The following is a 15,683-nucleotide window of genomic DNA, read 5'->3' as shown; positions in this document are numbered from 1 at the left end:
ATAACCACAGGTATGGCCCACAATTAGTTTTCAAATACAGTATCAGACAATGAGTCAGACCAGGTTTGTAACTAGAGAATTGCGGACCTCATGGCACACTTCATCATCAGCATTTATTTATACACTTTTGAAAGGACGCCATGTACTGCTCAAGGGTGGAAAGGAGATATAGATAGAAATATAGATATATATAGGTGACGTGATCTCCATACCAGTGCAACCTCTGCTGCTCTAGTAATTACACCTTTCGGTCAGGCTGACTGACACATGCTATACAACCCTCTGCATGATCTAAGGATGCATGCTGTTTTCAGTGAAATGTATGTATTGATTGCTGGACAGGAAAAATACTTTATTTTGTGTGGGAAATATTTAATTTTGTAGAAATTCCTCTGTTATAACCTGGCACAAAGCTGAGGAACACTGAGAAGAATGATCCCAATACCATAGTCAGATTAATAAGCCTAGTGGTGTAGTGGTTGGCACTTCTGCCTTACAGCACTGGGGTCATGAGTTAAATTCCCGACCATGGCCTTATCTGTGAGGAGTTTGTATGTTCTCCCTGTGTTTGCGTGGGTTTCCTCCGGGTGCTCCGATTTCCTCCCACACTCCAAAAACATACTGGTAGGTTGATTGGCTGCTAACAAAATTGACCCTAGTCTGTCTGTCTGTCTCTGTGGGGTAAATGTATTATCGTCCGGTTTTGTCAACTCGCGGGAGTTCGGCGAGTTGACAGATAAAATTAAAAGTGGCGCTGGCTTGTAAACGCAAGTTTGCCTTTACAAGCCAGCGCCACTTTAAATTTTAGCTGTCAACTCACCGAACTCCCGCGAGTTGACAAAACTGGACCTGTGTGTGTGTGTGTATCTTAGGGAATTTAGACTGTAAGCCCCAATGGAGCAGGGACTGATGTGAGTGAGTTCTCTGTACAGCGCTGCGGAATCAGTGGCACTATATAAATAAATGATGATGATGATAAGCCTTTTATCATTTTCAGTTCCTGAAGTCATCTGATTCTCTAGGCCAGGAGGATAGCAAATGGTTAAAACGTCTTGTAGGATTTAGTGTCATAAATCAGGACAGATCCTTAGAATGTAAGCATTAGACAGGACATTTCATAACGATTATTATTAGTATTTTTTTTAAAACAGTGGTATTGGATGCCCCTATATGTGTGAAAATCTATGAATTTCTCAACCAAGTCTATGTTTACTTGATTTAGTGGTGTCTATTTTACTTCCCTCTAACATTTTGGTATATGACCTAACACTATGCCGACAACATATACTGATTTTTGTAAACACAATCTCACATACATATCTGTCTTTGTGCAATGGGCTATAAAGTGTTTTTTTCAGTATATAGCTCTTTAGAAACACTGTTTCCTCCAATTTTACATTCCCTGCCAGCATAAGAATGATTTTCACTGTTGTTTTCTTTCCTGTGTCTGTGACCAATGATTAGCTATACTGAGAACAATAAAAATATTAAAACAACATTTGAAACTGGTTGCAAAGATTCCATGGTTTATCATGAAAATCTAACTCCGATTAGTGCTCTGATGAATCATCCTGAGTGTCCGTAATTGCATTGTGAACCACATGCCTATTATGTAAGGGATTTAGTGAAATCTCTGTCCTAGAACCCCAGGGGATATGTAGCAGAGCACAGCCAACTTCTCCTAGCCCCTAGAAATGGCCAGTGCCTATCATTCATGGGAGGAAAGCTTGTGATCTCAGAACATTATAGGAATCAGAAGCACAGCCTGCACACTGATCCGTCTAGCCAGTATGTTTCCTGGGATGAATAGCTGACTCAATGTGTGCACCAGTAGGCACTGTTACTGCTGGGAGAAACTGCAGAGCAGATCATTTTCTACCCACTATACTGAAAATGCCTAATTCATTCAAACTCCTTCTGCTGATCTCCTGTCTCATCCTTCTCACAGAAAGCAAGAAGCATAGAAGGAGGAGATGGACGAATCAGATGGAAGTGCACAAACAAGCCAGGTACGCATCCCTACACCTGAGTATACCCTCTCCTTTGTCACACTGTCCTCTTTGTATAGTACTGTTGAGTATAAGTATTTCATGAGTTTTCAACTTGTTTTATTTGACAGTCAGTGTTATTCCAAGAATCAATCCAAATAAGAGTAAATATCATAGCATAATACACACAATGGATAACCCTACTAAATTATCATTATTATATTCTGCAATTAGAGTTGTATTATTATTATTATGTTTTACTTCTTTCTTCACACCATTTTTCTACAGTGCAATAGCGGTATGTTTTTCTGAAATCCATTTGTCAATAGTGAAACTTCCCAAATACTTTAATCCTGTCTACATATTTATATTTTGGTAGCTTTATGAAATATGTAAGGCATGGCTATTTGCATGGTGGATATATATTATGTAGAGCTATGTTTACACATTTAGGCAACAGCCTATGTATGTTATTTTTGTTTCTGTCTATATTTGCCAATGAGGTTGTATGGCTATACTGAACAATTGAATACAGTATAGTACAGGACTATATATGAACATTGTATTTAAGGGCATATTCATCTAATTAAATCGAGTACGCATTTACTTAACAAGCTTAGATGTCTGTTATTTTGTTTTATACAATTCTAAAAATGTTTCCATAGGTTTGTAACAAAACCAAAACAATATAGATGGATTGCAGATAAGAAAATATTCCAACTGAGATTTCACAGTGGTGGATATACAGAGTTAATTAGAGACTCTGTTATTATTCTAATAAATTAGATTTGCTCTTAATAGATGAGTGATATACTGTGATAATAAATGGTGTTGTTATAATAATATAGTGAAACTGTGATATTCAGTTATAATCAAAGGTTGGAACATAATCATTGCAAATAGTAAGGATATTATTTAAGAATGTCCCCTTGTTATTTCTGCTACCAGAATTTATCATATCAGACTTATGTCTTTTCTATGGGCATGAAAGTCTGAAAAAGGTATATTAGGGAGTACAGTATACTATATACTATTTTTATTCCATTGTACTCTGCAAGGGGCAGGGGGAGAAGTAAGTACCAAAAATGACATACCACAACCACAAACCAGTAGTACCACATGTTTATTTAAATCTGTTTTATATTTTAAGGAGAAACTATAGCCTTAGCAGCCCTTGAGATTATTATGGGGCCCAGCAGTTTGGTGGACTCATGTATATGTACCTGTAGCACCCTCATTCTGGCTATATATTGGTTTGTTCTGTCAACAATCAGATTTAGCAGTTACTGAAGTGAGAGTGCGGGTTGTTTTGGGTGTTGCAGTTAGAATAGGAGGTGAAGTTGGTATATTCTGAGTTACATCAGAAAGTAAATCTTTTAAACCATTCTCACAATCTGTTAGGAATCTCCATGTGCCTTGTCCTTGTGTCATTATGCAAAAATGCATCCCTAGATTATGTGTTAAAGCTGATCTACAGAAGCAAAAACAAATTATGCAATATATTAGCCTTAAAGAGAAACATCTGTATTTTCTTCCCTAAGGATGCTCTTGTGTGCATCACCAGCAATCATGTTGCAGCCTGGCGTCTCAAATAGGGATTTACTAGAGTTTGAAAGTTCATTAATAGCAACATCTAGGAATAATTCAAAGCTTCCCTAATGCCATGTAGCGAGCCAAGTTTTCAGTTCTCCGCAGATTAACTAACATGGTGTAAGCGGACAGAGAATTTGAAACGGGCACTTCACACTTTGTGCATTACACAAAGCAAGGAATAGATGCTATTGAACTGTCGGTCATTCTGTAGAGTATGAAAATGCTGACAACAGTGGGTGTGTTATAATGCTGTTATGTCAGCTATGTAATTTACTCAATTTTAGCTAATTAGTGTTACTGAAATCCTAAGCTTAAATCAGATAAAAATCTTCATATGTACAAAGAAAAAGGAGCATACAAGGCAAAACAAAACGCAGTAAAAACACAGCCTCAAATGGAAGCCAAACAAAGAGAAAAGTTGCTAAACCACACACTGAAGAGATAGAAAAGGAAATGCCATATAGTGGGGCTACATTGTTTTCTTATTTCAAATACAACTGTTAAATTAGAATCTGTACAAGAGAATGGGACCCATTTAATCAGGGAAACATCTCTCATCCAGTCTTTCCCAAATACCTTTTGACTGAATTAACACAGTCTCAGTTAATGCACTGATGTAAAATTATTGGTTTATATCAATGTGTCTATTGAACTCAATTGAGTCAGAAAGTGTGACTAACCATGTCAGACAAACTTTTCCCTGATGAAATTAGGGTGTGGTTTACGGTAGTGTGACTACAGTAAGAATGACACAGGCAAAGTTGTGTTAGAACTGATTTAATACATATTTACAGTCCACTATGTGTAATTATACCCATGTCGGCCTGTGCAATTGATGTGGGACCTCATATCATACAGGGTCAAGGCTCAGAGAAACAAGAGCCCTCCAGTTAGATGTATAATGACTTGAAGTTAAGACGATGACCTCATAGCTCCAAACATGACCTATTTTACCAAAGTCACATGTCCTTCCAATTGCCTCGCTTAGCCTGAGCTAAATTAAGTCATCAATGTAAGTGGTGTTTTTTTAACATCAATAAATTAATTCAGAATATGCCACCACAATTAGAAAATCAGTCAAGTATATGGGAGAAAACCACTGTGTCCAAAGTGAAATGAGTCATGTTTGTATGTACGCAAAAGCGACGTATATATAGTTTAGGCACTTGTTTCAAATTGGTATTAGTTTCTGTTGGGTCCAGATAAAGCATAAAGGCAAATTTGTTATTGGTCATAAAATCACTACAATCGTGGTAGATACTGTCATGCTGGAAATCAGCGTTTTTTCAGTTACTTTGCTCGATCACTGTATATAATGGATGTTCCATTTCATAGTGAATCAATTTTTCTGACAGATTATATATACTTTTGCACCTAAAAACTAATTTGAAACAGCTCCACATTTATAAATACATTTAGGAAAACTGCAATGACAATTTTTATAAATGTCCCTCAGACATGCAGACATGAACTTGTTCTATGACAGACATGGACTTGTTTGCTCCCCTGCGTGAACGTTCATCATAACAAACAAATGTGTATAATGCATGGTGTGGGCAATGTATGGATACAATGCATAGCAAACCCAACTGTTTAGCATAGTATTCAGACCATTGTCCATTATATAAAGCACCATAAACACTGTAGTCTGTCCCATGCCAGCATAACATTTTTATTGCCATCACATAAAGTCCAATGCTTACATAGGTAGCCACCATGCTAACCATATATAGCTCCATAACCACCTAACAAAGAATTCTGCAATGATCAAAATAGCAGTAAAACTGAGGTGAGACGTTCTGATGATACGATCTTTGAGTTCTGTATTTGTTTCACCATTCAATTGAATAGCACTCTGCACTATATTTGTAAATTCCGCTTTTCACTTTTTGTGTATAGATAGAACTGGCACAAAAACTTTCTGCCCCATGGCAGGTGTGGTTGGGACATAATAAGGCAGTGTTGGCTAACCTGTGACACTCCAGGTGTTGTGAAACTACAAGTCCCAGCATACCCATCCAGCAATAAGCTGCTATTTATTGGCAAAGCATGCTGGGATTTGTAGTTTCAGAACACCTGTAGTGTCACAGGTTAGCCAACACTGTAATTAGGAGTGGGTGGAAAAAAATTCCTCCAGAGATATTCTGCACCCAGATGTGAAGTTAGGCAACTATTCTTCAGAACAGTTTTGAAAGTCATCTCTACCTACCACATACAGGCCTGCACCTTTTATGTGCAGTAAGCAAAGTCCATTATGGTAGAAAGTATACAAAGAAGAGCCTGTGTTTTCGTGGCAAATCTACAAAAGAAGGACAGTTGTAGTCACAAATATACAAAACTTAGCAAATTTAGGTGACAAGTATAGTCACAAATATACAAAACTTAGCAAATTTAGGTGACAAGTATAGTAATGGTACTGTATTTTGGTGGCTAAAATAAAAAGAAGACCCCACTCTGGTGGCCAGTATACCACGCAGTACCACCACCAGGTACATGGACTTCTAGCAACCTGTAAAATTATTGTCTTATAGTGTTTTCCTGTAGTAAACTTTTGCTGACAGAGCTCAATGCTGAAGAAGCAACTCAAGTGCTATCAAAAAATGGTAGGACAGTTTGAAGGTTACCCCATCACATGGTATTAGTTACCTTATTGCCCTATGTGTCACAGGTTGCACAGTAGGTTTTGCTGGTCTTGATATATGTGCAGCATTATTAATTTATTTACTAATATCTCCAGCAGGGGTGGGGTACTAATTAATGGTGCTGATAACACCGACGACTTCATAGACAAAATATGCCCCAAAGTAACTTCAGCGACATTAAAAAAATCTAAACTTACCTCTTTAATGACAAGAGAATTATTCGAATATGTTTTCAAAGGTCCCAATCAGAAGTAATAACGGCACTGTGTTTTTATGTCCTTGAAAATGGGGACCGCCATATGAGAAGTTTTTAAAGTGGCAATTCCGGCTGACGATCCCTAACCCTAGCCAGATGCCTAACCCTAAGAATAATAACAGAACAGCCGGCATTGCCGCTTTATAAACTTCACATATGGCCGTTGCCATTTTCAATGACGTAAAAACGCAGTGCCGTTATTACTTTTGAACAGAGTCTGATACTCCTCTTGTCATTAAAGAGGTAAGTCTGGATATTTTTAATGTCGCTGAAGTCACGTTCGGGCACCGTTAATATCATTGCCACTGCTCCAGCAGTAGAAATATGACTAAGTATAGGCATTGGGACAGCAAGGTGCTGCCTTGCAGAGCTGGATTAGTTTGTTTTATTCCTACCAATGCCTTATGTATGTGGAGTTTGTAAGTTTCCCCCGTATTTGCATGGGTTTCCTTTGGGTGCTCCTGTTTTCTCTCACAGTCCAGAAACATACCAATAGGGAATAATGAATGTATGCTCCAATGGGGCAGCGACTGATGTGAATGATTTCTTATTCTCTGTAGATTGCTGCATAATATGATTGCTGTTATAGAAACAAACAATAATAAATAAATATAAAAGCATAAGGCTAATAATATGCCCTGCAATATCTTCACGAATGTCATCCCAGTGGAAATATGGCTAGTAAAATACCTGGCAGTTGTAGTATTTCCACTAGTATACACACTTGGGTGAAAGTAAAGTTATGAGCGTTAATTGCAGCGCTGACCAAGGTCACCCACTTTTTCCCAGATATTTAGCAGATAAAAAATATCCCCCACATTACCCATTCATGACCTTAGATACCTGCCACCCTGTGCCTTATTACAAGTTGGACAGTCACATATGTAGGCCCTTACAACAGATCATAGGAAAAATGTGCAAAATCAACATATTAGTCCTACATTTTTAAATACATATCACTTGTTAAGAGTGATGTCATACCTGTATTTTTATCTTAGGTGTTACATGACATGATGATTTCCTATGCACATAGTATGGTAAATATGCTATTATACTGATTTGGTATATAATTTGTAGGTACTTCCCACTATATTGTTATTACTATTATTATTATTATCATTATTATATTAATCTATTTATATAGCACCGATCATATTATGCAGCACAGTAAAGAAAATATGTCATTATTGAGACCATCCTTGTGCCATTGAAGCTTATAGTCTAAATTACAGATACACTCTAGGTTACATTTTTCGATTAGCCAATTAACCTAATAATAAGTTTTCGGACTGTGAAAGGAAACAGGGGAAGAATATTCAAGCTCCATATACTGTAGATAGGGCCCAGGTCAGAATCAAACCCATGACCTTAGTGTTATGAGGCACAATGTTAACTACTGTGCCACCGTGCTGCCCCACTTCATTCAGTTATAACAATGTATCAATCAGTCCTCCAGGAAAATGATTTATATGAATGAACATGTTTTGTTTTTGCTTCTTTGCAGTCATGTATATAAAAAGAACCATGATCTCACTAAACTACGAAGAAATAAAAATGACCAGCTTCTCAGAGTTGATGAACATGATTTTACCATGAGACCTGCATTTGGAGGTAAGACCTACTATAGGTCCAATGTATTTACATTGTTCTCTGAAAACCCACCTCTTCATGCGAGCTTATAATATTCCTCAACCACCCTCTTAACCTCACTACATTACCCTATTACCACCCGTTACACAATTTCACACAAGACAACTACCCCTTGACCAACATTGTTGTGTGACAGGATCATTTAGCTTATGAGTCACTTTTACCTTTGCAGCCTGGCTGGGCCAAAATGCGGCCCCTTGTCTATCTGTGGTGTAGGTGCATACGATCTGGTACTTACTTCTGGAGATCCTCATAATTACCACCCAGGTCTACCTTTCTATCCTATACAAAGCGAGTAGTTTACCATATTTATATATGCAGGTTTAGTGACAAGTGTAGTTTAAATATGTGGAGCTAACACAGATATAAAAGAGCAGTATAAGTACAGTTGATACAAGTAATGGACGCCAGACCATTTTTTGATTAAGTAAATTATGTGTGTGTGTAAATTGCCCAGGATGTTCTCCTGTAACTCAATACTTCCTTTGGAAAAGCTCTGTGAAGGGAAAACTTCTAAGACTGCCACTCCAAAGCACAGGCTCTTAGTTAGAATGCATTTGTGTTTCAGTACTCAAGGTCATTCCAGATGAGAGGGTCACCTGAACTTTTAGTGTCAAACGTCTCTCTTCATGTACGCTGTAAACAAGCATGTTATAATGAGGCTAGAAGATAAGGTTTAAAATGCCCCTCATCTTATCATGTGACTGTGGTTGTCATGGTATTTACTTGCCATTTTGCAAATTGCAAATTATTAATAGCAGCTTGAAGAATAAGGGAAAAGGGACAAAATGTTACAATAAATGCACTACAGCACAACACAAGTTAAGAGCATGTAAAACACAAATAATTGCTGTTTCATTTAGTACAATATTTTTCTTTTATTTTCACATCTATTTACATGTGCTTAACCTATGTTGGAAACCCATCTTGATCACAGAGTCTAAGGGTTATATTTACTAAACTGCGGGATTGAAAATGTGGAAATGTTGCCTATAGCAACCAATCAGATTCTAGCTATCATTTTGTAGAATGTACTATATAAATGATAACTAGAATCTAAATGATTGCTATAGGCAACGTCTCCACTTTTTCAAACACGCAGTTTAGTAAATATACCCCCAAGTCAATGTTTTCAACCAGGGACCAATACTGGTTCTCACAAAAGTTATAATATAACCGAACAGGAAAAAGGTTTTCTTTCTGGGATATTATTGAAAGTGAATAAGCCTTAAAAACAAAAAAAACTTATCAAGATAAATTTGTATTCTAACATGGTTATTCTTCTAACCTGGAATTTCCTCAAACTAGTTGATATTGGGAAATATTAAAAACAAGTTACACATATAGCTTCATGAGAATCAATAAAATTAATAGAACATAAAGCATAAATATATATATATATATTTATATATATAATTTTTCTTTATTCTCCCTGGGGTTTTAAGACACACAAGCCAGTTCCTGGCTGATGTGTTTTAAATCCCCAGGGAGATTGTTGCTTTCGGCTGTAGAAAAAGCCGGTGTAAGTGTCCCTGTGGTTATGAATGGAGAGTGAAGGGTCCATTCATCAGGCCATTCATCAGGCCAATTCCAGGGCTTCCAACCTACAAGACACTTTGCTGGTACTCAGGATATGCACATGTGGGGTGCTGGTAAAAAGCTGCCAAGGCAGTTCCTTCAGCAAATATCAGCAAGTGTCTGAAACTATTCTTAAAGTACTGTCACATTACATCTTCCATTATGCTGATTCGGTACAACATGCATTCAGCTGTTTTTTTTTATATTGTCATGACTCTGTACTATCTCCAGATGTTCAACATATTTTGAAATGGTTGACACTTAATATGAATTGCTCTGTTATTTTGTAATAGATAAATTTAGTAATTGATAAATCTTTACCAAAATAAAATAGTATAACATTATCTAAATGTATGAATGCAATAAATAAAACACAGAAATTGTACTAGTTCATCTGCTAGGAGTATAAGCTGTGTATAAGTACGGATTTGTATTTTTATTCATATCTTGCAATTATGTACAGTTGTTTATTTTTTGATAGAGCTTTTTTGCTGACTGATCTGACGTGGTTCAGGGACGTGTTCTTGAAGTTTGTCTAATAACAACTATGGGGGTTATTCAATTGTCGGCAGAGAACACCGAATATCTCGCGGTCCACGCATTATTACAGTTATTACGGTAATAGTGCGCAGAAAAACCATTACTACGGTAATGTTCTCGCTGGATTTGAGCTCGCAGCTCCCTGAGCCGCGAGCTGAAATCCAGCTAACTACTACCGTAATAACGGTGGTAGTTTTTACGCGCCGCGGAAACGGCACAATTGAATATGCCCCTATAATTGTAAAATATTTGCAGTCTTGTTACTGTAAGTTACATTACAATAGTAGAATGTCACTTTAGTATAATTGTCTTGAACTTGGCTTTTTCCCATGCCCTTCAGTTAATCGCATTATGTTGTGTACACAATGATGTCCAGCAGTCAAAGAGCAAAAACTGGCAGGAAAGTTCGGGATTGGTGCCAGCACAAGGAAATTGCAACACATCACATAATTACTATGTTAATGGAATATATGGACTACTTTTATTTTTAAGGATTAGTTTTATTTTACACATGAACATAAATTTACATTTTCACTTGTGGGTGTTTAAAATGAACTTAAATTGTGCATTGTCTCCTTTGCTTAAGTTTAAAGCAGAGCTGAAAGAAGATGGTCAGAGATGTAGAGTGGTTTGCTGCTATTTGGACATGATCTCTGAGCACTTCCTATATTTTACAAAGAAAGCCAAAATTATAAAAGAGAGCTCCCTTGTGACCTATTAGAAAAAGATTTGTCACTTTTCTAAGAAGATAAACTGTGTAATTGTAGAAATAAGCCAGCATGGTGGCTCAGTGGTTAGCATTACTGCCTCAAAGCACTGGGGTCATGTGTTCAATTCCCTACCCATGTTTGTGTAAGTTTCCTCCCACATAAAATATACTGGTAGGTTAATTGGCTGCTGAAAAATAATAACCATAGTCTGTGTGTGTGTTAGGGAATTTAGACTGTGACTTCCAATAGGGCAGGGACTGACAAATATTCTCCGTACAGTGTTGGGAAATGGGTGGTACTATATAAATAAATCATGATGATGATGGACTTCCTACACTAGAGCTCTTGCTTCATTGAAAAGTTCTAATATTAGTTATTTTACTGCTTCAGGCAATGAGGATATTTATAAAGATTGCCCGAAGTGACAGTGGAGGACATTTACAAATACAGGTAAATGTGCTTTTAAAAATGCCAATCATATTTATACCCTGTGCCATTCCTAAGTTGCATCTGAGGGAAAACACTAATGCTATGCCCCACTATGCCCCGGTGAAGTCATGCTGAACCCATTTTCTAAGGCACCTCTAGTTTACATTTGCCACAATTGTAAGTTGTGACCAGCACAATGAATTAAATTGCACGCTGATTCATCAATTTTCATTTGTCACCTAATTTATCCCCTGTGCAATATTGCTTTTAATATGGAATGTTTTGTTTTTGTTCTATTTTAAATTGTTAATAGACTATTATTGTAATTATGTCTGTCGGTATAAAAAGTAGAATTTGACACATTAATTCACAGCTTCTGATGAAGTGGCTTTCATGTCATGCACGTGCCAAGTTGGGAGTGAAGTTCATCTTCACTCTACCTCCAGGCAAGCTGCTGTTACAATTTTAATATCCATGTGAGAAAAAACGTTTACATTTTTTTCTATGAAGACCCCGACTCATGTTCATTCATTGTTACTTTTATTGCATTGACTAAAGTGCTTCTATAAATGCATCTCTTTTCCATGCATGGAACACCCTTATTGAGTCAATGGCTCCCAGGGGTTAGAGGGAATTGTACGCCAACAATAGTACAGTGTAATTTATTTTTTAATTATGACTTCTTTTTTTTTTTTTTTTACATCAAAAACCCTACTCCTTCCAGGAATCAATCCACAGAATGTCCCCCACTCCACTATAGCGGCTACTTATATCCAGCCTCAAATTTCCGCAGTGTTTTTCCCTCCCAGGGCAAACCCCTGGCTCTCTCCTTCTTGAATATTGGTGGGTGCTGGTCCAGGGGGTTGGACGGGGAGTGGAGATGAGCTGTCCTTCCACAGTGATTCCCCTGCTGTGTCCCTGCAAAATGTCTGGGCTAGTCCTGTGGAAGACAATGGATGCTAATTGGCCTGTCTCCACCTATGGAACATTGCCAAGATTCTACCTTTCATCTCCCTGAATGCCACCACGACCATGGTCCACCTTTTTTTCAATTCGTACCTTGATTATTGCTATCTTCTCCTCTCTGGTCTGCCTGTTATGCATTTGCCCCTCCTTGCAGTCTGTCCTGAATGTGGTGTTCCCTTTTCCACCATTCCTCTTCTGCTGTACCTTTCTGCAGAAATGTTCATTGCCCCCCCCCATTCCCTTCAGAATACAATTCAAGCTGCTTACTCTCACCTCTAGAGCACTCTTCAACACCCCCTCCTACAGCTTCAAACTTGTTAAAAAAAAATAATCCCCTATATGCCCACTAAGTTCTGTAAATGACCTTCACCACTCTTATCACAACTTCACACTCCTGTCTTCGGGACTTCTCCCGCACTGCTCTCCACCTTTGGAACTCCCTGTCCGGTCTGACCAGCCCCTAACCTCGAATCTCTCAAGCATTCACTCAAAACTCACCTTTTCACGCTTATCTACTCCACCCCACCCTAAAACAATTCACTCCTTACACGCCATCTGCCCCTTCCACTCCATGTCCCTATTACCTACATTTACTACCCTGCCCATTCCTCCCCATCCACCTACAACTTTCACACGCTTCCCTCCAACCCAATCATCTCCTTTTGCTTACCTGCCCCTCTTGATGTTCTCTCATGAACTTGGACCTCTCTACCTCCTATCTCCTCATCCTCTTTGTAAGGTTTTCTTTATTCTAGTTATGTTTCTTAATGTAGTTGCTTTATCCATTGTCTCTTCTTGTATTGATTTTTTACTAATTCTATTGCTTGTCTTGCCTCTTGCTTATTTGTATATTGTTCTGTTTATATTTTTTTGGTTGTACAGCCCAGCAGATTCTGTGGCGCATTGTAAATAAACTATAATGATGATGAACTCGGATACATTTAGAAAAAATGAGCTAGTGAGATAATAGCGTTCTGCAAAACACATGAACTTCCAGCACTATTGTCAAGGTATTATCTAGAAATGTTGAACTAAAACTGTTACTGAGGTAGTTAACTATCTAGAGTGAATTTTGAACATTTTTTTCCACACAATTCAAATAGAAAACATGCATATAAAAGGAAGAAGATACAAAATGTAGATTTATGGGTGCTATAGATGTAGAGGTGATCACAATCTGTTGGATGCATATGACTGCACTTCTGGCAGCAGTATTTCTTAACATTTAGTAATCCATGTTGGAGTGAATAATCTGGTAGGATGCTTTAACCTGGCTTCACCTATTTAATGTAGATAGATATGCCCTGGACTTTGTTTTTACAGATGTTAACTATTTGGAAATGTTGTCTCAATATTGCTGGAAATATATTTTGATAAGCATGCTTTAAAGATTATGCAAGAAATAAACAAAATGGTAACAAGATATTGAGAAATAAACAATTGTTTGTCACATATCAGAGTTACAGAATAGGTGACATGTTTATTTTCCAAAATGTTGCATATAAATGAAGTGGATGATGGTTTTGTGGAAGTGCAGGAATGTACTTTTGTACTATTGGGTGGTAAAGGTCAGCCAGCAATGGGAGTGACATTGGCTCACTGTAGCAGTTGTAACTAGTTACCAGATACTCATAATATTAAAAAGATCTTGATAACTGGCAGAATGAGAAACACCCTGATTTCAAATGTAGATTATATTTTAAAATCAATTTTTTTTTCTTCTTCTGAGGCATCAATTAATTTCATGCTACATGTATGTGTACAATATAAAATATGCTCATCATTCTGCACGCATAAATTAGTGTATATAAAGTGAAAAAAGGGCAATGAAAATAAAGACAGAGTTGATATCCTAGACTTAAAATGAGGGTGAAACTTGTAGAACAATGGACTAAAAGGAATAATTCTGAGTATCAAGGGGAAGACGAGATGTGATATTTGGCAGTGATTTGTGCTCACTTCGCGATTTGCTTTTGTAAACCGCGTTTTCTTTAATACCAGTAATAAATATGCAATGATCATTAGAGTACTCTTTGGGGTGATGCTGTGAAAAGGTGCACCCTGCATTGTTTTGTTTTGTAAATAACCACAAAATCTCATGTTCAGCAATTGTTAATTTACATTACAAAAAAACCAAAAAATTAACAAAATTATGTTAACCTACTTCAAGCAACATACTAAACAAAAGTAGTAGCTAGCAACAAATCATATTTTTCCCTGTTGGAGCTGAAGTGATAATACTGTTGGAAAATATACAGGTGCGCCATAGTATTTGCTATAGTATTGGGACAATTATCTCTAGACGACACACAGTATCTATACTGGCAAATATCTGTGTATCCAGTCATGGTAAGGTCCTATTTCTTTCTATGATCCGCAGTAATTTCTTGGAATCCTGGTAGTTAATGAGGGTTTAACTTTAATTGTTTTTTAGGATATTAACATACACCAAAAACTTGCCACTGCAAATTATTGATGCCTCTAGCAGAACCCATGCTCTTCAATGGGTGAAAGGAGGCTTCAGTAGGAAACTAGGTTTGGGGGTAATGGAATAAGCAACTTTTATGGAAGTCTTGAAACCACCACACATCACCAGTGCTTTTCAATTGACGCTTGAATTCCACATGGTTTTGACTTCAGAAGTCTTATAAAAGCCTGGCCACTTTGATAGGGGTCTGTGGGGCTAAGCAATAGGATAGCAGCATTTGAGAGTGGGCTGGTAGGGAGTACATTTGAGATTGTTGAGAGGTGTCTTGTTATATTTTGTACTCTTCTTACTTGTCATTATGTTGTCATTATTTTTGTGTGTGAGTATCAGTGTTGTCTGTGTACAGTGTGTTGTCTTTTTTTAAGTGTTATGTGTTTTCTGTGTTGTGGAGGATATGGGGAGAGAGGGTTAGAGTATGGAGGAGGAAGATAGGCACTTAGGGCAGTAAAGGGCTGAGGAGAGTGAGGGAGATTTCTAGGAGGCAAGAACAGATGAGGCTAACCAGGTTGCTAAAAGTCTGGCAGAAATATATGCTTTTTACACAATGAAAACTGTGTACTTGTAAGGATCATCGTTCCCTATTGTGATCAGATATCAGGGAGTCATTTAGCCAGGACTCCAATAAACAGGAAATAACAGCTATGGGCAGTTATTGGTTATTCTGTGAATTCAGTGAGGCCATGTGAGGAGACCAGTGGTGTCCCTCCATAGATTTCAACTCACTCGGGCAGACTAGATTATAAGAAAATAAGACTAGAAAATAAGGAATTATTACAACTGCACAACACCATAAGACGTTCACGAGGTACAGGTAAAACGCTAGCGTGTACCTTCCAGCAGCCT

The 15,683-nt window shown here is 37.5% G+C and overlaps 1 protein-coding gene across 2 annotated transcripts in view; it reads left to right on the top strand.

The window, feature by feature from the left end:
- Positions 1-1,650: 1,650 nt before the first annotated feature.
- The window catches only part of LOC142144204 (gamma-aminobutyric acid receptor subunit rho-2-like), a 71,021-nt gene continuing 56,988 nt past the window's right edge, over positions 1,651-15,683 (top strand). For both annotated transcript variants that reach the window (XR_012689671.1, XM_075202771.1), the window contains exons 1-2: positions 1,651-2,009; positions 7,984-8,090. Coding sequence is in view for 1 of the 2 variants with exons in the window: in XM_075202771.1 (XP_075058872.1) it covers positions 1,819-2,009; positions 7,984-8,090 (298 nt within the window). In the remaining variant the exon portion in view is untranslated. The remainder of the gene's footprint in view (positions 2,010-7,983; positions 8,091-15,683) is intronic.

Source organism: Mixophyes fleayi, chromosome 3 (assembly GCF_038048845.1).
Source record: "Mixophyes fleayi isolate aMixFle1 chromosome 3, aMixFle1.hap1, whole genome shotgun sequence".
Classification (NCBI taxonomy): domain Eukaryota; kingdom Metazoa; phylum Chordata; class Amphibia; order Anura; family Limnodynastidae; genus Mixophyes; species Mixophyes fleayi.
The sequence above is the reverse complement of the archived record's forward strand: the minus strand, read 5'-3'. Positions and strand labels throughout refer to the sequence as shown.